General features: G+C 49.4%; 1 protein-coding gene across 7 annotated transcripts; it reads right to left on the reverse strand.

Moving 5' to 3' along the window:
* Positions 1-7,046: 7,046 nt before the first annotated feature.
* Positions 7,047-21,553, reverse strand: DRD3 (dopamine receptor D3). 7 transcript variants are annotated; one of them, XR_014578174.1, is made up of 8 exons: positions 21,475-21,543; positions 20,783-21,048; positions 19,493-19,844; positions 12,706-12,818; positions 11,336-11,494; positions 10,257-10,453; positions 9,003-9,348; positions 7,047-8,370 (listed from the first exon to the last, which is right to left on the reverse strand). XR_014578174.1 is itself a non-coding variant. In XM_083820287.1 (8 exons), the coding sequence occupies exons 2-8, from the start codon at positions 20,872-20,874 to the stop codon at positions 8,174-8,176; spliced, it is 1,380 nt and encodes a 459-aa protein (XP_083676413.1). In that variant the 5' UTR covers positions 20,875-20,964; positions 21,475-21,553; the 3' UTR covers positions 7,047-8,173. The 7 variants fall into 7 exon arrangements, 6 of the variants coding, with proteins under 6 accessions (XP_083676413.1, XP_083676410.1, XP_083676411.1 ...); XM_083820287.1 differs by having other exon boundaries at positions 11,336-11,478; positions 19,553-19,844; positions 20,783-20,964; positions 21,475-21,553; XM_083820284.1 differs by having other exon boundaries at positions 11,336-11,478; positions 20,783-20,964; positions 21,475-21,553.
* Positions 21,554-24,314: the final 2,761 nt, after the last annotated feature.

Raw genomic sequence — 24,314 nt, forward strand, 5'->3', positions numbered from 1 at the left:
TAAAGAACACTTCAAGATCTTGCATTAGAATGGCTTTACCACAGCACACAAGGAGTCGTCAGCTTTGCCCGTCAGCATTGCCTGTGCATCCCTGTTTCCTGTGACAGATAACAAACACAATGGTGTCAGAGTACCTTTCACCAATCAAGCCTTATTGACTGTGTTGCACTATTTCTGTTCAACAAGTTCCTAAAGAAATGGTGCAAAGACTGCGCAACTGCTGTCTTGAAACAGTCTATAGGGAATAGTTTAGCCACAGAAACTACATAAGCAAGGATGTTAGTCCTGTGTTTTCAGTAAGTACTTTATTACTCTTGATACAGCACAGGGAACTTGGAAAAGGCTTCATGTTGGGAAATTCAACGTGAGGTAGGAGGTCTGTCATCTAGAATCCATCTATCTTAGAGGGCAGAGAGTTCTAATGAAAGAAAAATGTTTTATATCTCTTTCAAGAGGATTGCAGAAGAACTATAGTATTGTTTTTGATCAAAGGTATGTGTCGCGGTGCTTGTTTTCTGCAGTGCCAGTTTTCACAGTGTTGCATGTGTCAGTGCAAAATATTATTGGAGGGGACTGAGTTTTTAAACTTCTCATTCACTCACACTCTTGTATCCACATACACAAAATCGCCAAGATACTTGACTGCCCAGCATTCGTGGACCAAAATGCCTGTGTCCAGGAGGTCCGTCAGGTATGCTCTGCAAGGTACCGAAGACAAGGGATGCCAGCTATTGTGTCCTTGTGTTACCTGCGTTGTTCTTAGGTTGTTTGTCTGATGGCTGGTTTTGGAAGTGTCACTTTGTAGCCTTTGGGAGCTATCCGTGATTGGTCTCCTCATCCTGTTTCACCTATGTGGCTTAACTAGGATTTATTCATTTTCCTTTGTCCCCAAACCTGACTGTCCTGAGAAGATGCATGCAAAGGTACTGGGATTTTAGTGACCTGCTAATTTAAGTGCTAACAACATGCCATTCTTAACAACCCTCCTGGTCTTCCTTCTTACCTTCCAGTCTTTCTGTACTGCTGTGTGAGTGTGAATGAACACGAACGAGTTTTTCCATTTTGGTTCTCTGCTTAGTTTTTGTGTGTGTGCTGTGTGTACAAGAGCTGCATAGAGTGAACAATTTCATATTGGGCAAAATTTCATTTAGTCAACTACATCCACTCATTAGCTAACAAACAGTAATGCACTGCACTAACTCTGCAATAAACTTGATACATTATATTTACACAGGTTGTCATTCTATCAGCACTCCTAATAAACATTGTAAAAAAAATCTCTGTGAATTTAGAAAGTTTTTGGTTCTGTTTCCAAGCAGAGACCTATTTTCTTTCAAAAATTTTCTTTCTTGTCCTAACATGTAGTTTTCTTACCCACCTTTCCCAGAGAAGCAAAAATTGAAAGAAGTATGGAGTGGAAAATTTTCTGTGCTAAATTACCTTTATGTAACGCAGAAAACTCTACAAAAACACCATTGTCTGCCTTCCATCCACAAATGGCAGAACACAAAAGAGCAGGGACAAATACAAGAGAGAGTGTGTTACAGAAACATTATACAGTAGAACATCTTTTCCTTATCATCTTCTACTGTAGTCTTCTCCTAGATAAAGAAAAATGTTCATGCTCCTGTGTTTCTGATGAGAATAATTGGCAGGGCCATGCGTTACTGTGCCTTTCCGACCACTTCATCGGTATTCTGCTCAGTAACTTACTTCTTTCAGAGCTATTTTAATATTGCAGACCCTCCAGCAGTTTCAAAGGTATGCTTTAAAATGTATTGAGGAAAAATAAATCAGATTGGTCTGTCCAAAAAAGGCTTTCTCTGTTCCTTCAGGTACAGCATTTCTTCCCCTGTACATTCACCCCCTCCATCCAGTGAATTGCTGTGACACAGGGTCCCTGACAGGTTGTATCAAGCCTTGTCTGGCAGTTTCTAGGTCTGCTCTTCTGTGGCTCCAGGGAGCTGCAGGAGCTGTTGAAGGCTGGAAGTGTTCCAGCAGGGTGTTCAATTTATTTCTAAGCCTCTTAGGCCCAGATGGCTTTCAGATCGTGGTGCTTTTATGCATAGAAAAGTTGGTTCCAGGTAAGTTGCAGAGGTGCTTTTAAGCATCAGGTAGCTTTTTTTTTTTTTTTTGGGTTCATAACCTGAGTTGACAGGCAAAGGGCTGTTTAAAAAAAATAGCCCTACTAAAATGCTTAAACCTTTCCCTCAGTAATCTCAGAGAATCTTTCTCTCCGACAGGGAAGGCATACACAAAATACATGATGGTTCAGGCCAGTTCAGTGGTCTTACAAACACTCTGGTATGATCTACGTAATTCACTAGGGACTTCATCTCTTTTCTGGTAATGCAACATGCACTTCTTCAGTTTATTAAGGTCACAGAATCGTTTAGATTGGAAAGTCCAACCATTAACCTAGCAAACCTGGCTGTTCAAACACATTGCCATCCTTCCTTAAGCACTTTCTTTAGGCATGATCGGCCTTTCCAAACATGAGAATAAAGTTAAATCCCTTTGAGAAGCTGGATCTAGATGGCCAAGCTGGTGCTGGCACAAGAGTGGTTAACACCTTCCTGCAGCAAAATGTTCCTGTTGTTTCCCTGTGGATGGTGTGAGTGTGAATGCCGTCTGCCAGAGCACGCATTGCCCTCCCCTCCGGCACGCTGGCTGGGAAAGGCAATACCTTCCCTGCCTTGCAACGAGGTGATGATGAACTGCCTGGTTGTTTCTACATCTGTCCTCGGTTCGATTTAATTAAACTGGGGAGGGGAAGGTGCAGCACAGCGTGATGCCCTGTTATGCGTCCGACATGCCTTCTCTAGCCTTGCTCGCTCCCCGTCATTTCACAGACTTAGGAGAAAGCCTGCTCTCTTCAGCAGCTGTCTGTGTGCCCGAGCATCTCACAGAGCTCTTTGTGGGGCAGGTTTGGATGCAAAGGGGTTATCTGGGCAGCCAGGCTAATTGCAAACTTCAGACTGAATTTCAGAAACTATGTAGTAGGGACAGGGCCATATGTAAAGAGGTGATAACTGGAGGCATCTAGATCCGTTAGACAACTCAGGATTCACCAGATTTCTGTTTTCCCTATCCCCCTGCTACTGTATAAAACGTCTTTCTGGCCAAGGCTGTGGCTGGAGTGCTGGGATAGGCAATGGCTGTGTTTCATGCCTGTGGCCCCACAGAATGAGGCGCATCTCACCCGTCCATGCTTACAGAGCGGGTTGATTTGCAGATTATTGGTCAAGAAAACGTCCAAGAACGATGATCCCATTTATGACGTTGAAACATAGTGGTCCAGCAAACATTTTCACAACAAGAAAGGAGTTCTGTCATGGTCTTTGGCTAGAGTTCCTGGACCCATTACACTGCTGTATATGTGATGCTTTTTACACTTAAGTTGACTGCCCTTCCGAGGCACTGCCCATGCATTGTAAAGCACTGAATTAAAGTTTCTCTATATCAGTGCTTCGTGCCTGTTGCTCCCTCCCTCACAGCAGAGCAGACGGTTTGCTTTTCTGTGAGGTAATCGGAGGAGGCATTGAAGTGATGGAGCTAACATCCTGCAGCAAGCCAGCAGAGCTGAGGCTACAAATCTGTCCTGAGCTTTTTACGCCACCCTGCCCTGTCCAGCGTGGAACCGTCTGCAATGTAATGTCAAATGTAACGCTACTGTGGGCTGAAAATCAGCTGAGGAAACCAACTCTTAGGAAAGCCAGATGCCAGGCGAAGTTGAATGAACTGGGTTGGGAGAGAACACAGGAGACTGGCAGGCAGCCGAAGCCTTTGAAGAGATGCAGCATCTTTGAGGAAGGGAGCAGGAGATGGAGCATCTGGGAGGAAGGAGCAGAGGCAAACAAGATGATTAGAATTTGGCAAGGCCAGCAGAGAAAGGAGTGGGAACAGTGCAGTATGTCCGCAGCTAGCTTTGCCAACACCGAGCTGCAGAAGACACTGGCACGTGCTTTTTTACATCCTTCTTTTTCCTGAATATCTTGAGGAGGAACAAGCAATTTGTTGTTCTGGAAGTTTAGCATTGGCTGCTATACTCCTGCTCGCCGAGGCAAAAGGCCAAGGAGTGATGCCGGTGGCCTTCACACGTGGGGCTGAGGGGAGATAGGGTGCTGGACTCACCCTGATACTCACCTCCCCTGCTCCCTGCAGCCAGCAGCATCACAAAAAGCAGGGGAGCCCCACAGCACTAACAGCCTGCCCACCTCCCTCCACTTCAGACTGACGTGCACGCTGCAGGTGCTGTCAGCTGAGGCATGGCAAGGTGAGCAGCCACCTGCATCGCACCCTTTCAGCAAAGGCACAGGGTGGCGAAGACACACGCGGTCCCATAGCAAGCGTGCTTCTGCCCTGTGAAAAGCAGTCTGTACTGTGCTGTTTGATCAGCATCGCTCACAGCTGCAGGATAAAACATGAGAACTGACAGGAGTCCCTAGGGCAGGGAACCAGAAAGGTCTTCCCCACGTCACCAAACACAGAGCAGGCTGGTGCTTGTCTCGCCAAGATGCTTAAATCATTATACAGAAATTAATTTTTAATTATGTTCGTTTTCTTCTTTGGCTCTAGGGGCTTTCTTGTTCCCTGCCTCACGCTTCCAGAGGCATTCAGAAATAGCTGAGACCAGTGTCTGGCAGCAAGAGACTTGCTGATGTGTGGCCAGAATCATGGAAGAGGCTCAGGAGAATTCCTTGCCTGGGCTGGGGGGAAGAGCATCCCTGCTGGAGAAAGGCATGGTTGGGGTCAGCTGAGGAGCTTCAGTTCTGGCACCGAAGGTGATATGAAACTGAAGAAAGGAGGCATGAGCGATGCCAGGAAAGCGGATCAAGAAAGTTCACTATTCTCTTTGGAATTGAGGTTGGCTATCTGGAGGGTAACAGAGCTGGATCAGTGGCATTTGACATTGAAAAGAAAGTTTGGGATGCATCTTCTACCTCCTGTTCAATGTCTTAGCGGCTGATGCTGGCTTTGAAGAAATATCATCATGCATCCCTCACACCCTGAATTGCCTTCTTTCTGCTCCTAAGGCAGCGGATCAGGTGGTTAAGATACCAGGAAATGGCCACCATGTTAATTCACTGTTATCGTTAGACAGTTCGCGTCAGTCATTCCCCCAGACTGCAGGTGCTTGAGACCACAGCCAGGAGCCGTGGAGCACATGTGGGGCTCAGGTCTCTGACAGACACCTCGAGACACTACAGCACATTCTGAAAAAACTCTTATTCTGAATAATAGACTCACCATCCATTTTATTTATGTGCTTCATGTTCTAAAACTAAAGGCTGCCTCAGAGTCCTCGTGAGGGTCCCCCACATCCCTCAGGGCTGCCCTGGTGGGGGGCAAGGGATCAGGGCAGCCACACATGTCTGGTGGGGGCAGCATCCCTGGGGTGCCCCTGGTACGTGGAGGAGACCGGGGCACTGTGGCTTTGATGGAGGTGATGTGTGGTGCTGCAGGAGACCTGCACAAGTCTACCTGAACAAGGCTTGGCGGTACGCGGGCTCCCACAGCTTGGTCAGAGCCTTTTGGGAGCTGGGATGAAATGTCTGGCTGGAGAAATGCTGGAGTGGGAGGTAAACAATGTTTTTCAGTCCGTTTTTCAGGCGTGCTGTGCCTCTGCTGCAATTTCGTCTAGACAGGCAGTACTTGGATGGCCTCTTCTTGCCTTGCTGGGGAGGCTGCTGTTCCTGGCAGGTTTTGCCAGCTCTCCTTGGTTTACAAATGCTCTTAACTCTCCTGAGCTGCCGTGGAGATGCTTTCTGGTTATGCTGTCTGCCAGCTTGATTACAGAGGGTGTCTAGTAGAGGGGATCTTTGGTATCCCGTCCCTGCTGCCTGGTGGAGCACAGCGAGGGTGAGCACAGGCTATGCAGCCCCTTGCTGTGCCTGCAGGTCTGCCAAGACATGCCATCAGTGCAAGGCTCCCACTCTGGGAGTTATTTACAGCCTGCAGCAGGCTCTGAGCTCCCTTTTCCCCTCTGTGAGAAAGGAGGATTTTTTTGCATTCTCCAAAGGTTTTTCTAATGTGAATACCAGTATCTAAATGAAAATCTGTGAAATGGTTCTTCAGCAAAGAAGGCTCCTGTGCTGAGCACAAAAATCTCTGCTCACCTCTCCTCTTCCAGATGCTCTTGGACTGGGGGGAAAACCAGCAAAGATGAAAATGTAGAAAATGAAGGTTAAGAGAAGGTATTTCAGTTACACATTGAGGGAGTGTGGATTATTCTACTGCAAATAACTGGAGCTGGGGCTCCTCCGCTGTCCCTCTGGGTTGCTGGGGAAGGCAGGGGGCCATCAACTCACTGCACCTTCAGTCGCTTCTGCTCCTTGGCCTTTCCTGAAAGGTCACTTGTGTCCTACTGCCCCAGTAAAACTGGGGCACGGAGCTCAAGCAATGCTTGAGGAAGGGAGAGAGCAATGGTTTTATCACCCCGAATCATCTTGGGGATCACTGCTTGAAGAACAGGCTCAAACTCAAGATCAGACTGAACATGACAACTGAGGGCTTGAAATGGACCCAGTCATCCTTTAAAAGATCTGCTTCTTTGTTTCCACCTTTCTGGCAACTGTGCGTAAAGCGACTGAAACTGGTCCCTGGTGGTCTGTATTATGACAGCATCTTAATGAGAATTACTTGGGCAGCAATCTGTCCGCAGGTTGATTCCCTGGATTTATACCCCCTATATCCTGTGGGATGAGTGCCTCCTGTGCAGTCCAGCACCTTTGAGCAGATGGAAGAAAACTACCACATGCCTGCATAGCTGAAAAACCAATTGACCGTCTTTTCAGAATTCATCTGCTGGAAGTGTTTACAGCAGACATTGATTTCTTTCCCAGTTTCACTAGTGCTTCACCGTGTGAGGCTTGGAAAACCACTTCCCTCCTTTGATCTTCATTAGTGAAATGCAAGCAATAGTAATGACCTCTTGTGGGTGCCTGGGAAGACGATCATTTCATGCAGGGAAGGTGTTAAGAAGGCTGCAGGTGAGAAAAGGCTTATGGCAGGGCTATGTTCACCACAAAGGCACCAAAGCTTCCAGTTAGACACGTGTTTTATTGGGTTACTGCAGTTACAATACAGTACGGAGGGCACCTCCCCGCACAAACAACACATGCTGTCTGCTAGTGTCTCCCCCCCAAACCCCGCAAACAAAAGAAGCAGCTAGAGCTCCGCTATGTGCTCCAGGACAAAGTCTTGGCTTTGTGTTAGGAAAGAGAGGAAGCACTGCCCCGATGGAGGAGCTGTGGCGTAGACAAAGGCAGGGACAACACGCGGTTACACCCAAAGCTGTCGAACAAGTGCGGCTAACAGCGCAGCTAAGCCTAAGCTTGGGAGCGGGAGCTGGAGCCTCGGGTGAGTCACTGGATCCTGCACAGTGAGGGGAAAAGATGGGAGAAACAACGAGACTGTCCCCAGACAGGTTTTTCTGTACAAGAAGAGCATTAGGCTGCCCTGGCACGAGATGATCTGACATGGCCTAGGGCAGGGCTGGTCTGGTGGTCATCTAGGTCTTACTCTGGCCGTGTAAGGCCAGAGTACCTATGACCTGTACCTATGACAGCGCTGCACTTCTCGTGCAATCTGCTGTGACACAGCAAAGGGATGGCAGCCACCTCTCCACCTTCAGGGAACAGTACAATAAAGGGGATGTTTTGTCTGCATTTAGGGGAATTTTCTCAAGCACTGAAACCGATCGGTCGCTATAGGCAAAACCTTTGATGGAGACAACAGCGATGTTACAGTTTCTCCATCAGTGTTCCCTCTCTAAGTTTCCTTGCCAAATTTTTGCCCTTGGCTCCTGAATGAAGGGATAAGGATCCTTATCAAAGCGGCCATGTTCTGCCCTCGCCTCAGGGCTGCTGCTCGTGTGCTGGGTGCCTCCAGCAGGCCGAGGCTGTGGTGGTAGGAGGACTCACCATTTCACCTCTGTGTCTTCCTTCCCTACCTCCCCAGCAGCGAGAAGGACTTGTGCTGTTCAAAGCAGAGGCTCTGACAGTTGCTGCACGAAGCCAGCCATGCAGGTGGGGTGGCTCTTGCTCGTCCCACAGCTCAAAAAGCAGGAGGAGGGAAGGGCCCACGCCATGTCCCCAGCCCATGCCCCAGCTGCGACCTGCAGCCTGGCAGAGGCAGGGGGGCCGAGCACGGCTCAGCGCCAGCCCTGCTGTCAGCAGCAGAGGATCTTGAGGAAGGCTCTGCGGAAGTCGGTGTTGAAGGTGGTGTAGATGATGGGGTTGAGGGCGCTGTTGACGTAGCCGAGCCAGGTGCTGGCGCTGTACAGCCCCGGGGGCACGTGGCAGGCCGGGCAGTGGGCGTTGAGGATGTGAATCAAGAAGAAGGGCAGCCAGCAGACTATGAACGCCCCTGAGTTGAGAGAGAGAAAGAAAACAATCCCTGACTTTTGAGAGAAGCAACGACGTGCAAAGAGGCCTGCACCTGTGCCCTCTTCCCCTACCCTCTCACTACTTCTGTGCAGCTCAGAGTGCACTTGCCTGCGTTTGGCAAACACTGAAGAAATGTCATGTTTATTCCTGATACAGAGGGACTTTGCAGGAGCTTGGGCTCCTTAGGGTCAATTGTATTAATGAATGGGCCTTTAGATGTGGCCTGGTGACAGTGGCCACAGCTTAGGAGGAAAGACTACTGCCTTAGCTGTTTTAATACGCTGTGATGATGGTTGCATAATTTCCCTGCTAGTAGTGAGTTAATTAGGGGAAGCAGCGTGTCTGCTGGTTGTGGCAGGTGGCTCTGGCTCCAGTCTCTCGACTTCCCTGTCGAGCTCTATGAACTGGTTCCTCTGCTGCTCCTTGCCTGTTTCCCCTTCTGTACCTGGAGTTAAGAGCTGCTGCATATGTGCATTTGGGAACTTAGGATCGCTCCAGCTTAATAATAATAATAAATAATAATCAATAACAACAAAAATTTAAAAATACTGAAAGAAAAGAGAAAGCAAAGGTACCCCTTATGCCGCACTAGACAGAGCTGCTCTCACTCACCCAGGACGATAGCTAGCATCTGTGTAGCCTTCCTCTCCCGAAGCTGGATCAGCCGGGGCTGCTGGTGCGCTAGCTTCAGAGAGCTGATGGTTTTGCCATTGCTGAGCCTCCGCACCTCCAGCCCTGGACTCCTACTCTTTCTCCTCTCTTCCAGCCTGTTGTGCTGTGTAGTCCCTGGTGTCTCGCTGAGGGATGCATCTTGGCAGAAGCTGCGGTACCGCTGGAGGCTGAAGACTGTCAGCAATTTCCTTTTGGTAGACATCTCCTGGCCTGAGCGTTTGAGCGGGAGACAAGGGGAAAAGGTGCCCTGGCATCTGTCTGACAAAGATTTCCTCTCGATGTGTTCCTGCAAAAGAGGATGCCACAGAGGAACTGGGAAACATCCAATCCATTCTCTGGGTCAAAGGATGATGGGGAGAGTTGTAAGCCATCCTTAGCCCCACTCGTTTCTTGGGCACTAAGACTATCCTCTGGAGATGGCACAAAATACAAAGACTGGGACAGGCCTTGGCTTATCAGAGGGCTGGAGCAGGCCCTGACAACTCTCTGCCTGCTTCCCACCAAAGAGAAGCATGAGAACAAGAGCTGAAACACCCCCTCTATTAACCTGTCACTTGCATTTTGTGACATCCCTGCTCCCCTCAGCATCCCCACCCTTTTCTAACATGGCTTTGCTCTGAGAAAGTGGGCAAAACAAGTGGGTATGAGTGACCAGGAGATCACTTTCAACCTATTGCGTCAGTTCCCATGGCTGCAGATATTTCATCTAGAAAGGTCAGTGGAACAAATGCTGCATGCACCATGAACATTTTGAACTCTTAAGCCTGCCAGATGAAGAGATTTTTTATTAATAATCTGGGTTATTAAAGTCTGTGAAGCCCTGAGAATGAAATCTCTTAGAGTAGAAATCCATAAATGAAGAAATTAAAATCAATAAATGAAATTAGCCAGACTTCTGCATGGCTGAGAAAGCATGGCTCTGAAGAAACGTTGATATAGGCTGTGCTCTTTTCTAGTTGGCTGGTTCCAGAGGACAGAGATACACATGGGATATCTTCTTTCTAGAGGACTGAAAAAGGGCTTAACTAGAGCTTCTGCATCTCAAGTATCATGGTGTATGAGTGAGTGACGTGATGAAAAGATGTCATGTCCCTTCCTTATGCTTTCCACTCCACGCTTTGACCCTCTGAGGAGAAGAGATAATGCATGCTCTGTTCTTTCTGACAGCTCCTACTGCATTCATGGGGATCTTACTTCGTGTGTACAGCACGGTTTGGTGCTGGCGCTGTGGCTGCCCTGTCGGGTGAGGGTTCGCTTCTTTTGTCTTTGTCTTAGCACGAGGTAAATCCGGACATAGAGCAGCAGGGTCACCATGAAGGGGAGGTAGAAGGACACCAAAGAGGAGTAGATGACGAAAATAGGGTTGGATATGGAACAGACACTGGGATCCCCTGGGGAGGAGAAAGAGAGAGAGAGGAGAGGCTGAGCTGCTTGAATTTATTACAAGAAGGCCCTGATGTGTTGGCAAAGCAGGTCGACTGATGGCTGAGGGACAAGGGCAGTCTAAGGAGAGCAAGTATCTTCAATCTCTGTTGTTGCATATTATACTGTGGCCTACCCACTCACCTAACCGGTGCTTAAAATGGGCTCTGCCTCGGGTCATCCAGCATGACTCAACACACATCTGCTTGTTCTGGCCAACAGCTCTGCCCTCTTCTCTCACCTTTACCCCCAGCTTTCCTCAGAGGATCCTTTCTCCTTTTTCCTTTCTCCCGTTATTCTGGCAGCTTCTGAGCTGTCTAGATGCAGAGGTGTGCACCGCTTGCACCTGTCTGGACCAGGTAGTGAAGGGGAACAGCACTTCCCTCCCCGTGCCCCTTCTCACCTCAGGCACTGCCTAGAGGATGGATGGGGAGCAGAGGACCTCTGCCTGTGGCTCAGAGGGAGGAAGGCTCCCCTGCACCTCAGCCTCCATGGAGAATTGGCAAGATGCAGGAAGTCTTATGTGTGTGTTGGAAGTGTTGCATGAATGATTGTTCGGGGGATTTCTAGACCTGGGCACTTTGAAGGGCAGTGACTTGACAGTAAGGCAGGCAGGTCTGTGCTCACAGCAACAGCCAGCGTCTGCCGGAGCAAATGGCAAGTTTAGACAAGAGAACATCTGCTCTCCAGCACTGGAGATTTTTGTCACCCTTCATAGGGTGCTTTCCAGTTCCCTAAAATTTCCTGTAACTTGAAAAGCCTGCAGGACTCACATTAAATGACATGGCCATACACAGGGCAGCTCAACTTCCAGCCCCTCCCTATGCACAATTGTTTGGGATGTCATTTACCTGTAGTATTGAAGCCAAAGAGGAGAGGGCACGACACTGCGAATGCCAGCATCCAGACTATCACAATCATAAGAGAGACCCTCCTGCAGGAGCTCTGCCCGGTGTTGTACTGGTACTGCACTGGTTTCACCACTGCGGTGTACCTGCGGACCAAAACAGCTCCAGAAAAAGGAGACATAAGAATGGTGTGAGGAGAAGGACGAGGTTTGAAAAGGAAGAAGGAAAGCCACATAGGGAATGTGATGGTCGAAGTGGTGAAGAGATGGGAGAGGAAAGGAGGGAAGAGCAGATGATGGGATCAGCAGTTTGTAAAAATGGTGAGCAGGGTGTTGCGGGGAGGAACAGAGGAAATCTGAGTTAGTTGGCAGCACTGGGGAGAACCACTCTGCAGATCCGTTAGCATTGTGAAACTACAACGTGCATGGTACCAGATAGACCTAGAAACCTGGGGAAACCTCCCCTCCACCCCCTATGGCTATATGTGAACTGCTGGGAGGGAGCAGACTGTGAAGCAAACACAGCCTGCTACACTCTGTGCCTCAGCTGCCCGCTCTGGTGTTGGCCTTGTGGACAGCCAGATGATTGCCCCCGGGAGTATGCTGGGGACATTTGGGTGCTGGAGTGCCCCTAGGACACAGCTCCACAAGCCTGGGACTTGTGAGGCACAGGAGTCTCAGCTTTAGTATCACCTGGCAGCAGAGCCTAAGTGAAACAGGGAGTCTCCCATGGAGAAACACTAGACTAGTCCATCATTGAGAGCTGCCTCGTGCACTTACCCTTGAACCAGAAGTTACAAAGGTGCAGCGTGTAGTGTTTTCTCCTACCCTCACTGCTCCCCATAAGCAGGAAGTTTAGGTCCTAACTGTACTGCACGTGCCAAGGTCCTGGCTCCCAGCCCTCAGTGTTGCCTACACTAAGCGCAATTTTAAGATGCAGAAAAAGATGGTAAGGCTGAAGATTACGCAGCAATAATCTTCTTCCCTCCATGTGTATATGACAACACTTTTTTTTTGTGATTTTTTTCTGAGCAGGCTCTCTAGGGGGCAAAACCCTCTCTGATACTCAGTGGGAATTTGATGACAGATTCTGGTTTCTACCTTCAAAAAGGATGAGGATGTAGCTGACTACCAACTGGTGTTGTTTAATTGCTTGTCTCTCTCTACTTTTTTCTTAAGCACGGACATCTTCTAGCATGTGGTGGGCAAAGCCACATTAACAGCAGTAGTGGCAGTGATAGACCTGCAGGAAAGTGTATGTTCGTGAAGACACTGGCACTGCCTGTGCCAACACCACGTCCTTGTCTCTTCCATGGTCGGGTATGGGGCCTACCCCACCCTCAGACTATTCCCCTGTATGTGCTTGGCACTCACCTGTCAATGCTGATAGCGCAGAGGTTTAAAATGCTGGCTGTGCACATCATGACATCCATGGTGACGAAGATATCGCAACAGATGCGGCTGAAAGTCCAGACTCCCCCGGTCACCTGCATCAGCAATCACAAAGCTGTCAGCCTTGCTCTGCAAGGAGTCCTAATAGATTATGTATAAGGAGGTGCTCTCCTTCAAGTATCTCAACAGCTAGATGAATTCATATTCACTGTGATGTGCAGAGGGAAAGTGAGGCATCTGTATTGTATTCAGGATAATACAGGGGTGGGTCACAGGGAATCCAGGAGCTGCACCTCAATTTCACTCTTTTTCTGACTCTTACAGAGGTAGGCAGGATGAAGAAATAGACAGCAGCTATCCATTTCCTTAAGGTCTAGCATGATAAATTGAATTAAATATGATATCACTGTATACATCCTTTGATTAAGGATTATCTGACAAAATCTAAAGGCTAAAGGTGCTTCTCAGCTTAGCTGCTGGAGTTCTCTTGCAGGCAGCGAGCTGGAAAAGTGCTGCAAATTTTATGCATTTATGCATGAAACAGTGACCTGAGACCCGAGGCTTCTCCAGAACTTCATTTGGATTCTTATCTCGGTTACAGATTTTGATTATCAGATCTGAATGAGAACTCACAAGCTATTCAGATAAAGGGTTTTGGGTTGCTATCATGTCTAGCTTTTGTTCTGGTTGTTTTGAATTTTTAATCTCAAGTGTGCAATCATGAAAACTTAGCTGTGGCCAATCTTCGTGATGGAGGAACACATTTTTGGCCCAGCCATCGAGTTCTTGACAATGACCTTTCCAGCTGACAGCAGTATGCTCCAAGCACCGTGTGGCACTGCTGTGAATGGGCCAGCTCTGCTCGCGGCTGGGATGATGGCCTGGCCCCGGGCAAGTTGGTCGGCCTCAGCACCTGCTCCTTGTAGGAGATGAACAAGAAGGCAGCCTGCCCTCCAAGAGATAAGCCCGATGGAGGAATACAGCAAGCTAAGTTAATGCCATGCTGGTTGAAGTGGGGTAGGAGAGAAAGAGGAAGAAAGTCCTTCCTCTAAGATAGCAGTGCTGTCTGCCTTGTGTGGGAGGCCTGGTGTTTAGCCTCCACCCCTGCAGATCCTTCTGGTTCAGCAGGATCCTGGGAAGCTGTCGGGAACTGACACCAGTTCCTGGTCTCTCTGCTTATGTTCAGATTACACCCGGGGTACTGCATCAGGTTTTGGGGCCCAGCATGGGAAACACATCAATAAACTGGAGTGAGCCCAGCAGTGGGCCAACAAGATGGTCCCTAGGGGCTGAAGCACCTGTCTTGTGAGGGGAAGCTAAGGGAACAGGGCTCTTTCAGCTTGGAGAAGAGGTGGCTTTGTGTCCCCAGTACCTAGTGGGAGGTCACTGAGAGGGCTGGAGCCAGGTTACTGAGAAGGTGGAGCCAAGCTTTTCACAGCAGTGCGTGGTGGAAGTATGAGAGACAACAGGCATTGAAAGAAGAGAGGTTCACACTGGTTATGACAATCAACCCAGTTTGACCTCATGGCTGATCAGCTTCAGGCAGGGCATTGGACTGGAGACCTCCTGAGGACCCTTTCTGCCAGAATTATCCTGTGATCCTGTGAACATGTTCCAGCTACCTACCTAGCTGGCTTCTGGGGCCATGCAGCATAGTGAAGAGATGATGAGGCATGAGCATTGTAACAACTTCTTATAACTCATTTCCCCTCAAGGGGGTATGTGCTGGTATGCTCCTCCTTAACCCTCAGCTCCCTGAGCTCCAGCACCGATCCATTCCCTTAGCTTAGGTCATTTACTGTGTCCTACCTGTCCTAAGACAAGAGCTAGGCATTTGAAAATACTCATACCAGGACAGGCTGGAGATGGTACCACAAGCAAGCTTTAGTCCTATGGCAGTGGGCCAACTCTATAGCAAGTGTCAGTGCCTGGGAAGGACGCAGCTCACCATAGAGAGAGGCAGCACTGATGTGCTTGTATAAACACAGAATTAGCTCTGTATGGATTCTTTTCAGGCTTGTTTAACAAATAATCCTGAGGAATTTAAATGTTTTTTGATTGTTTCTGTGCCAGCATTCCTACACACGGGCACCAAAATTTCCTGAGGTGAGCTGTCTCCGGGATATTCTCTGCTGGACCCAGCTGCTGTATGTCAGAAGTCAGGTACCGAACCAAGCAGTTGCCCATTAGATCACCTAACACCGAATGGATGGATGCATGGGAGAGAAGTAGAAATAGGCCTGCAAAATGAAGAAAGGAACTGTGCTTTCATCTTGAGTTTTTGGGGCTCCTTTGTTTTCTTTAAAAAAAAAGTCAAGAGAGAGAAAAACAAACAAACAAACAAACAAAAAAACAACTTAGAGATTTTCTGCACAATTAGGTGGGCTACAAGATGTACAAACTGAAGGCTGCCCTTCTGAAATTAGGGACTTGAACAGATTCAGTTTTTAAAGAAATCCCACACCATTTGTGTTTAGTTGCAGATTTTGAGACCTGCTTGCCCACCTCATAATACCCCAAAATTATAAATGCTGGAAACCTTTGCAGTGGGACCCAGTAAGGGTTTTTTTTTTTTGTAGTCTGGGGTATAACAAAATGCAGTGTGTACGTGTGATCTGTGGAGTCTGAAGAATATGTCACCAGGAACTGCTGCCAGGTGTTTGCAAGGAAGCCAGCAGCTGCTAACCCAGCAGATGTGCAAGCACTTAACTGAGGGAGTTTCCAAGGTCCTGAGTGTGTTTGAATGTGAAGCCTAAGGAGAAGCTCCGGGAATGTAAGCCATTAAAACTGAAGAAGGTGCCGGTGGGAATGGCCCTGACGTGAACCCTCTCAGGATGATGCATTCAGATCATGCCACCTGTATGCTAAGCTGTAGCTTGCATTGAGGGGATGCTTGGCAGATCAAAATGCTGGGCTTAAAACCCATCCTCACTTCATCAGTCAGAGCTTCTAAAATGAGGAGCAGCCCTGTGGAAGTCAGTGGAGTAGTTAGTGTTTACATGCAGGATAATACAGAATTAATTCCAGAATTTAACAATGAAGAGAGCCCTTTTATTACAGGCCTTGTTCATAATTTTTTAATTCTATTTCTGCACTTTATTTTCTTGCTCTGTTCTGCTCATCTTTGTTACAGAAGCTATAGCTTGCCAGTGTGCATTTCTGGTTTTCATGTGCTGGCAAGGTATCTATTCTTTATCCCTCTGGTGCCTTTTATCCAGGAATCTCAAAGCACATCACAGGTATTAATTGAATGTCTCCTCACAACTGCCTGGGTGAGGTGGATGGTCAAATATTATTCTTCTCTTACGATGATGAGAGCAAACCACAGAGAGATGAGCTGATACAATCTCTCATTACCACTCAGTGTGTGTGCAGCAGAACTGAGAACAGAGTCCAGGATGAAATCCTGGTTCTGTCAAAGATGATGCTAAAGCTCCCTATAGACCATTCAGGTCAGGTTCTCACCCCGGCTTGCTCAATGACCAGTCTGCATTATCCACAAAGCTACAGTATTGCTATTTTTAACTTTCCAACACTTTAGGAAGGCTTCCAATCTAAAAACCATCATCGTGCATTCATAACTTTCATAAATCTGTCATTCTCCTGAATCCTTAAAAATAAACAAATTAATCTCTGTAAATCTTATTTATGTAACAATGCATGGCTAGCAATGACTAAAGTATGAGCAGGTACGTAAGCAGCTGTGCATTTAAGCATGCTCACTTGAGTTTTGTGTTTAAGAGAAAGTTCTTCTTGGGGCTGCAATTAGCTCCCTGCAGCTGTGAAATCACTGCTTATGCTTTTGCACGGACAGAGCAACCAAAAGCATGCAAGCGGACAGGCCAGCCGACAAGTGGGAAACTGCTGAGCTGCAGTAACTCATCTTTTTGTCCTCCCTTTGATGGTAGTCTGGTGAGCTCCTTGAATGCCAAGAGCAGTTGCAGGTCTCACCGCTCCGTTGTGAGAGCCACAGACACTGGACATCAGTGACAATCACCTTTTGAAGGCTTTTTTTCTTTTTTGGAGTTAGAACTGGATGTTACGAGTAGCCCAAGAAAGATGTTACAGGCCATGCTGCTGCCTGTTCTCCTCCATTTGCGTGCTGACCGTAAGGCATGACGGTATCGATGCCATCAGACTCCATAGCCCCAGAGGTCAGTAAAGAATTAGAGTAGCAGCACTGCTATATTAGTCCTACCTGTTGACCCCAGACGATTGCTAGGCACTGTGCAGAATAGCAATTTTGTGCCAGAAACTTCATTAGCTGGAGATGAGGATTTTGAGGTTATAAAATGTTCCTATTGTTGCTCTGTCACAGCCTTCCCAAAAGACTTCTCAGAACGAGACAGATCTAGGCTGCCTGATAGATAAAAAGGCAAATTTCATGGAGAAGGTCCAGACCACAGATGGCTCTTAAAATTGAGTGTAAAGCACATAAAGTTCACAAGTGACAGTTAAATCTGAGGGATTCATCTACCTTTAGCTTCCCCATAAATAATGGCCAGGTTTCAGATGTTTGGTTTGGCAAATGCTCAGCAGATGTACAGGTATTGTATGTGGTTTCAGGGACTGAATGATCTCTTGGCAATTTCCAGGCCCAGAGTGTACTGAAGCATGATGCAATTTCTGCTTCATCTGTAGCGCTGTTGATTCCATAAACAGTGACAAATATCTAAACAACTCTGGAGTTTTTTTCAACTTTTTTATTTTTATTTTATTTTATTTTATTTTTTAATCTTAGTGTTTCTAGAGTCTTAAGGCCTAGTTATCTAGAGGGTACTATGTAATGCTGGGAGTGGTAGATTGGATTTGTGATGTGTGTAGGTCCTTCTCCCTTTTGTTTGGGTAACTTCTGCAGTCTCTTGGATCAGTTACTTTGATTCTCCAAGCTCCGGAGTGGAAAATGAATCTTGAATGGGCCTGCAAACACAACGAGGGAATGGACCTGCCATTGTGATTGCAAACAGTGCCCACAATACCGCCGGGGGGCAGAGGCTGCTCCACAGATGTGCCCCAGTGCCACCCTTTCCACAGTGATAGCGAGTAGTAAATCTTTTCCTAACGAAAAGCACATTGTGATTTCATTAGAGACTGGAATTATGCTTGAGGTGATGGAATATTCCTGTATGAGCAGTCTGAAATAAAAATTGCCTTTTAGTAATACTTTTAGTTATAAGCAAAATGGAGTGTCTAATTCTGTTCTGCTGGGATGGCTTCCCCTTCCCTCCTGCCCCTTATTCCTTTTTTTATCTTTCTTTCCACACAAATTAGTCTAAATGTCGCTACTAACTTCATCAGGAACATGATCACACAAGCAGCATCATGTTGCTCGCTTTGTTCTTTCATTCCACAGAGATGCTCTACATAAATAATTACCCATCAATGCCCTTGTACACAGAGCAGACACTTAATTTCTTTTAATTGTAGTCTTGCTGAGACTGCATTGGACACAGTTTGGAACAGTGGCTTGGATTGACATAAGGGAAACACCTGTGCCAAATCCTAGAGCCATGCTGGCTACTGAACATGTTCTGGTGGCAGTGTTGGTCACTGCCACCTTGCACGCGCATAGCAGGTCTGGCATTTGCTGGAGTTGTCCCGTATCGTCCTACTTTCTATTCGTGCACTGCACAGTCCACACGCACAAGTCAAAATCCCTCTCTGCTGCTGCTCTGCTTTGTGGGAAGGAGGTCAGCCAACGGTGGCGAGCTGTCAGCAGAATACTTTACTCACCCTCCAGCCTGATCTCACCTTGCCCCTTAGAGAAAGAGCACGAGGATTCAGAGAGGTCACAGCTCAGAGGTTTGTTCTGTCTCTGTTAGCATGGGAACAGGGCTAACAGGGCGCAGCTGAAAGCTTATGGCTCATAGGCATTCACTCTTAATTTTCCTAGCTCTACCAATTTACTTGAATAAGCATAAAAATGCTAAAGAGAACAGATAAAAATGCCAGCTGTAGCATGCACTCCTGTATTTACTGTAGCAAAAATGTTTGCCCTGGGAGTGGCTTCAGTAATTCAGGATTTTGCCGCAGTGTGGGGGGGATTTGGAGTCCATCCTTGCTGCCCTATATCTGATGGTGCTGCTCATACCATGCACCGTCATGCCAATATAGGTTTACACCAGCCCAATGTGCAAAGATCAGCGAAATGGAGAAAAAGACCCTGAGGGCTTGACAAATCCTTTGAATTTATTGTGAGAATGCTCACTTAAAGAGATTTTGGAGCACGCTCTTTGGCTTCATCTCTTTGTCAGCCTACTTGGGGAATGTTGCTTGGAGCTGACCTAACATCATGGACATTAAGGCTCTTAAACTCCACAGGAGATGAGGGCTCGACCGCCTTCACTCGTTTTCTGGCCAGCAGGCAGGGATTGACCTGGACTCCAAGAAGAGTTGCTGCAAGACATTTCCACCCCCCTTCTTCCCCCTGCCATTCCCGAGACATCATGGTGCTCACTGGCAACCCTCCTGGCTGACGGAGTCAGCTCCAAGGATGCTCAGATGAAAGCGGCGTCAGCACGTCAGGGGCCACAGCCTACACTTCCGGCTGCAGCCCAGCTGCTGCTCGAGCTCAAAGAGGTTGGAAGAGCGAGGCTCAGCATGTCTGCTGGCAGGTGGAGCTGTGGTGTGTTTGTCTGGCTTGTGTCCGGCCCACCAGGACCACCTGTGTGACGCTGTGGGCTGCCACACACCCCACAAATGCTCTGGAGCTGGCTGGGGGGCTGAAACGTGAAGGGGCTTTATCAATACCAGACAGAGCTGGCCTAACCTGAGCGCACGCACTCGTACTGCGGTTCAGCTCTGCTGGTCTTTCCTCCGACGCACTCACCTCCAGGTACACCACCCACGGCATCACCAAAGTAGCCACCAGCAAGTCCGCCACCGCCAGGCTTACCACAAGGTAGTTTGTGGTGGTTTGCAGGGCGCGCTCCCTCAGCACGGCTAGGCAGACCAGCACGTTCCCGAAGATGATGGCCAAGATCAGGAGGCAGTAGCAGAGGGCGTAGTAGGCGTGTGAGCGCGGCAGGCCCGGCTCTGTTGTGTTACCTGCCCCACAGGGAACGGCGTCGGTGCTGTTAAGATGGCCGCCGGTTCCTGTGAAGAGCGCCATGGGGATGCTGCTGCAAAGAGAAGAAGACGACTGAAAATTGATGCTTTTAGTAACTCTGGAGAATGGTAGCCTTTTGTAGATGGCATACGTCTTTCATATTTCACTCATGGCGCTACCTCGAGCCAAATCTAGAGGTCTTTATTCTGCTCATATGAAGGCGGAGCTTGGTTTTAAAGTCTTGCTTGTCCGGTTTGGTTTTCACTGAACCTAAGCCAAGAGAAGAATGCCAGGTTTCACCTGCTGTGTGCATCTGAACGGTGCATCTCACCAGCCAATGCAGCTGTAAGGACAGGGGCAAGGGTTTTGGGAAGAGAGTACCCTCCCTCTTCCCTCATCAAAAATCTCTTTAGGATCTTCATGCAGTCAAGTGCTCAGCAGCCTGGCAGAGAGATCGCACCTGCGCTTCTCGAGCAGGCTCTTGAACCCTGGCTGCCTTGCAGCGAGCACCACTGGCTGAATTACTCTTTTCCTGCAACGTGCTCCTGTCCCAGGCCTTCTGTTCAAATAATGCTCCGCTTCAACCCTGCCTAGCTTGCCAAAGCTCAACTGTCAGCGCAGCCCCCATTTTATCCATATTGTGCTCTGTGTTTGCCATGCCTGGCTGGAAGATACGCTTCCTGTGCTGAAGAGCAAATCGACTTGTCATTTGGGATGAAATAATGGAAGGGTGCATGCAGCGGACTCTACATTTCTCTTTCTTACAATGGGTTTGTGATTGTGCCCAGGAACCTACCCAATCTTGATTTAGAAGGAGGCTGATTTTTTCCAGGTACATGAAGGCTGCCATCCCAGGGTTGTTCTCTGACATTTAATCCCTTTTATCTGATTTATTTTTTTTTTGACTAATGCTCCCATCGCTAAACTCATCCTCGGCTTGACAAGTACTAGAGGCAAGGACAGAACATTGCAAAGAAGGCGCTATAAATATTCTTCCTTGCTCCACCTTACCCGCTCAAGAGGAGCATCCGTGATGCGACGCGCACGCTGCTGGCGGAGTAGCTGTGCAGGAGGTGTGAATTGCTCCAGCCCCATGCACACATGCATCCTGATGCCAAACTGCCCCTGCTGGCTTGGAGTCAGGCGAGGGCAAGGGCTGAATGAGGTGGAAGCCGTCCCGCAAACACGGATCCCTTAGGAGAGGGGTGAAACAACCTCTTACAGATGTGTTTTGCTTGGAAGATCCAGCGCTTGTCTCTCCTCTCTCTTTCTTCCACCTGCCCCCGACAAAAAGTTAAGGCTCCCACTGGCCCCGAAGAACTCCCCGTGCAGCCAGCGCTGCTGCCGAGCCCAGGACCGCTGCTGCACAAAGCACCCCGGCCCCAACCACCCATCTTGCTCATTTCGCAGCGCCCCTCTACACCGACACAACTCCGGGAAACCCGCACCCTGTGGGGCCGCGTTGCAAACCCCCAAACCCCCTGCCCTAAGCAGCCGCCCGCCTCGCAAGCAAAGCCAAAGCCTCCCCCAGCCGTGCCCCACAATTTCCTCGGGGTCCCCCCGGCTCCTGCCCCCCGGCCGCCCTCTCTGCCCTCCCCAGCCCCCGGGATCTGACCCCATCTTCCTGCCCCGCCGTGGGGGGGATCGAGGGGGTCGGGGTCGGGGGTCTGAGGGGCAGGGGGCCAGCAGCGATCGACACTTACCCCCGGCCCGCCGGGCCCCGGCGCCGCCGCCGAGCGGGGCTCGGTCTCGGTGCCGCCCCCTCCCCGCCCCGGCCCGGCCCCGGGGGCGGGCGGGGACCCGCGGTGGCCGGGGAGGGGGAGAGGGGCGGTGGGGGGTGGGGGGGGCGGCGAGGCTTGAAAAGATGTGGTGATTTTAAAGAAGAAAAAGAAGAAAAAAAAGATGTATATAAAGCGAAGGAGAGAGGGTTTTTACAAGGGGAGGGAGTTGCAGAAGTCATAAATCATAGGATCATAGAACCACTACGGCTGGAAAAGACCTCCAGGATCATCTGGTCCAACCATCCCCCTACCACCCACCAATGTCACCCACTAAACCGTGTCCCTAAGCACCAGGTCCAGCCTTTCCTAGAACACCCCCAGGGACGGTGACGCCACCACCTCCCTGGGCAACCCGTTCCAATGCCTGACTGCTCTTTCTGAGAAGAAATGTCTCCTCATTTGCAACCTAAACCTCCCCTGGTGCAACTTGAGGCCATTCCCTCTAGTCCTATCACTAGTTATCTGTGAGAAGAGGCCGACCCCCAGCTCCCCACACCTTTCAGGTAGCTGTAGAGGGCAATGAGGTCTCCCCTGAGCCTCCTCTTCTCCAGACTAAACAACCCCAGCTCCCTCAGCCGCTCCTCACAGGACTTGTGTTCCAGGCCCTTCAACAGCCTCGTAGCCCTTCTCTGGGCATGCTCCAGGGCCTCGATGTCCTTCTTCTAGTGAGGGGCCCAAAGCTGAACACAGCACTCAAGGTGTGGCCTCACCAGAGCAGAGTACAGGGGGACGATCACCTCCCTGGTCCTGCTGGCCACGCTATTCTTGATACAAGCCATGATGCCGTTGGCCTTCTTGGCCACCTGGGCACACTGCTGGCTTGTGTTCAGGCGAGCATCAACCAACACCCCCAGATCCTTTTCCTCTGCACAGCTTTTCAGCCACTCTGCCCCAAGCCTGTAGCATTGCATGGGGTCGTTGTGACTAAAATGCAGGACCTGTCACCTAGCCATGTTGAACCTCATCCCATTGGCCTCTGCCCATCAATCCAACCTGTCCAGGTCGGATCATAAATGAGCTGCCTTAAACCTGGGGAGGTGGAGAGCAAAGGGGGAGAAAACTGAGAGGGAGCGCGGTGTTGGGGAAGTGACCTGAGTAAAACCACTGCCCTGAGATGCGGCTCCCCAGAGGCCTGAGACAGGGTCTGCAGGGCTGCGTGTGCCCTGGCACTGTGGTCCTGGGTGGGCTCTGCAGCCACAAGTGACCCTGATGGGGCTGGGCTTCCCAGCCTCTTGGGGATGGGCTTCATGTGCCTGCTGGGCAGGGTGGCCACTGGGCAGGTGGGCGAGAAGGAAAGGAGATGAGCTACCTCAGCAAGTGTGCCTTGGGACGGTGCTGCCGGGATTGCCTCTCCTGGTAGCAGATTCCCCCAGATAATCTCTTCGTAGGTAAGGGTGGTAGGAGGGGAAAGCGCTGTGGAGAACGCTTGTCCACATCAGATGTGGGTGATGTGAGAAGATTGGCTTCAGCCTGGCCAGGGGATGTAGAGGGTGAAATGCCCATACTGAGCTCAATGCCTGTAAGCTTGTGCCCAGCCTTGCCCTGGGACAGGTCAGGGGATGGTACTGGGTGACTCTGATGAGCTCCCACCTGGTATCTACAGGTGCCACATTCGCAGATGTCCTTGGTGGAGGGTTTGGCTGTCAAGCTATAGAGCAAAAGATCCATGAAGGGCTCCCGGGGGAGCTCCTGGAGTGTGACCCATGAGCTTGAATGTGTCCGACTAACTTCAGCTGTTGTCTGTCCCATACTGCCCACCTTCAGGGAGATGCATTTGCTAACTGTGCATGGAGTAGATAAGCAAAGGGGGGAAGCCCTCCAGCCCCCCCTGCAGAGGCATTTTAGCTGTGAGCTTGGAAAGAGTCCCACACGCCCACACAACTGTGCTTCGAACGGGAGGGAAAGCGCACGGCGGTGCTCGTTCTGCGTAGCGAGGTCTGTGGGAGTTGCAGGCTGGGTGTGAAATGGCCGGAGAATGCAGCTCCTGGCAGTGGGTCCGACAGCTGCAGGGTGCTGGAGGCGGTGCAGCATAATTTTAACACTCTAAAGCACAGTTTGTATGCCATTCCTTAAGGACTGAGGCCAGCAAAGTGTTTGCATCGGCTGCAGGACACCGGTCCACAATTTGCTGTATTCACGTTATCTATCCCGTGTAATGGATAACCAAGAATCAATAAAGAGACATCTCCTGGCACCTGTCGCCCTCCTCTGAGACAGGGAGGTTTCCTGTTTTTCACCAGGAGGAAACCCAGGGCTTTACCCACCAGCACATTGCTGTTCTCCTCCAGATCTCCACCTGGCAGAGACTCAGCACTGACGCCTTCCCCAGCTCCTTTCCTCTTGTGTTGGTGGAGCCCTGGCGCCTCCTCTCCTGGGAACATCCTTACTCCTTAATCCATGCCCTCACCACTGAGATGCCCACTGTGTCTGCCTTTACCCTCCTCTGCTCCTGCCTATCTCTTTTCCTAATATTACTCTGTCTTGATTAAAAAAAAAAAATCCCATTGAACTTGTTGCTGCTCTGTTTAAACTCTTTCTCAGGGGTGTACCTCCATCACGGGGTGGCTCTGTTCGTGCCCCTGGTTTCCCTGAGCCTGGGAGCAATTTGAGGCAGGGACTTAATGACTTTCTTGTGTTTGCTCTACAGCAGCAATCTAGTGGAGCAAAATAATAATCCATGTGATCATTTAATTTAGATTAGATTGTACCACATGCAGAGGCATGGCTGAGTTAAAATCACATCGGCAATCTTGATTGTGATA

This window comes from Anser anser (assembly GCF_964211835.1).
Source record: "Anser anser genome assembly, chromosome: 1".
Taxonomy (NCBI): Eukaryota; Metazoa; Chordata; class Aves; order Anseriformes; family Anatidae; genus Anser; species Anser anser.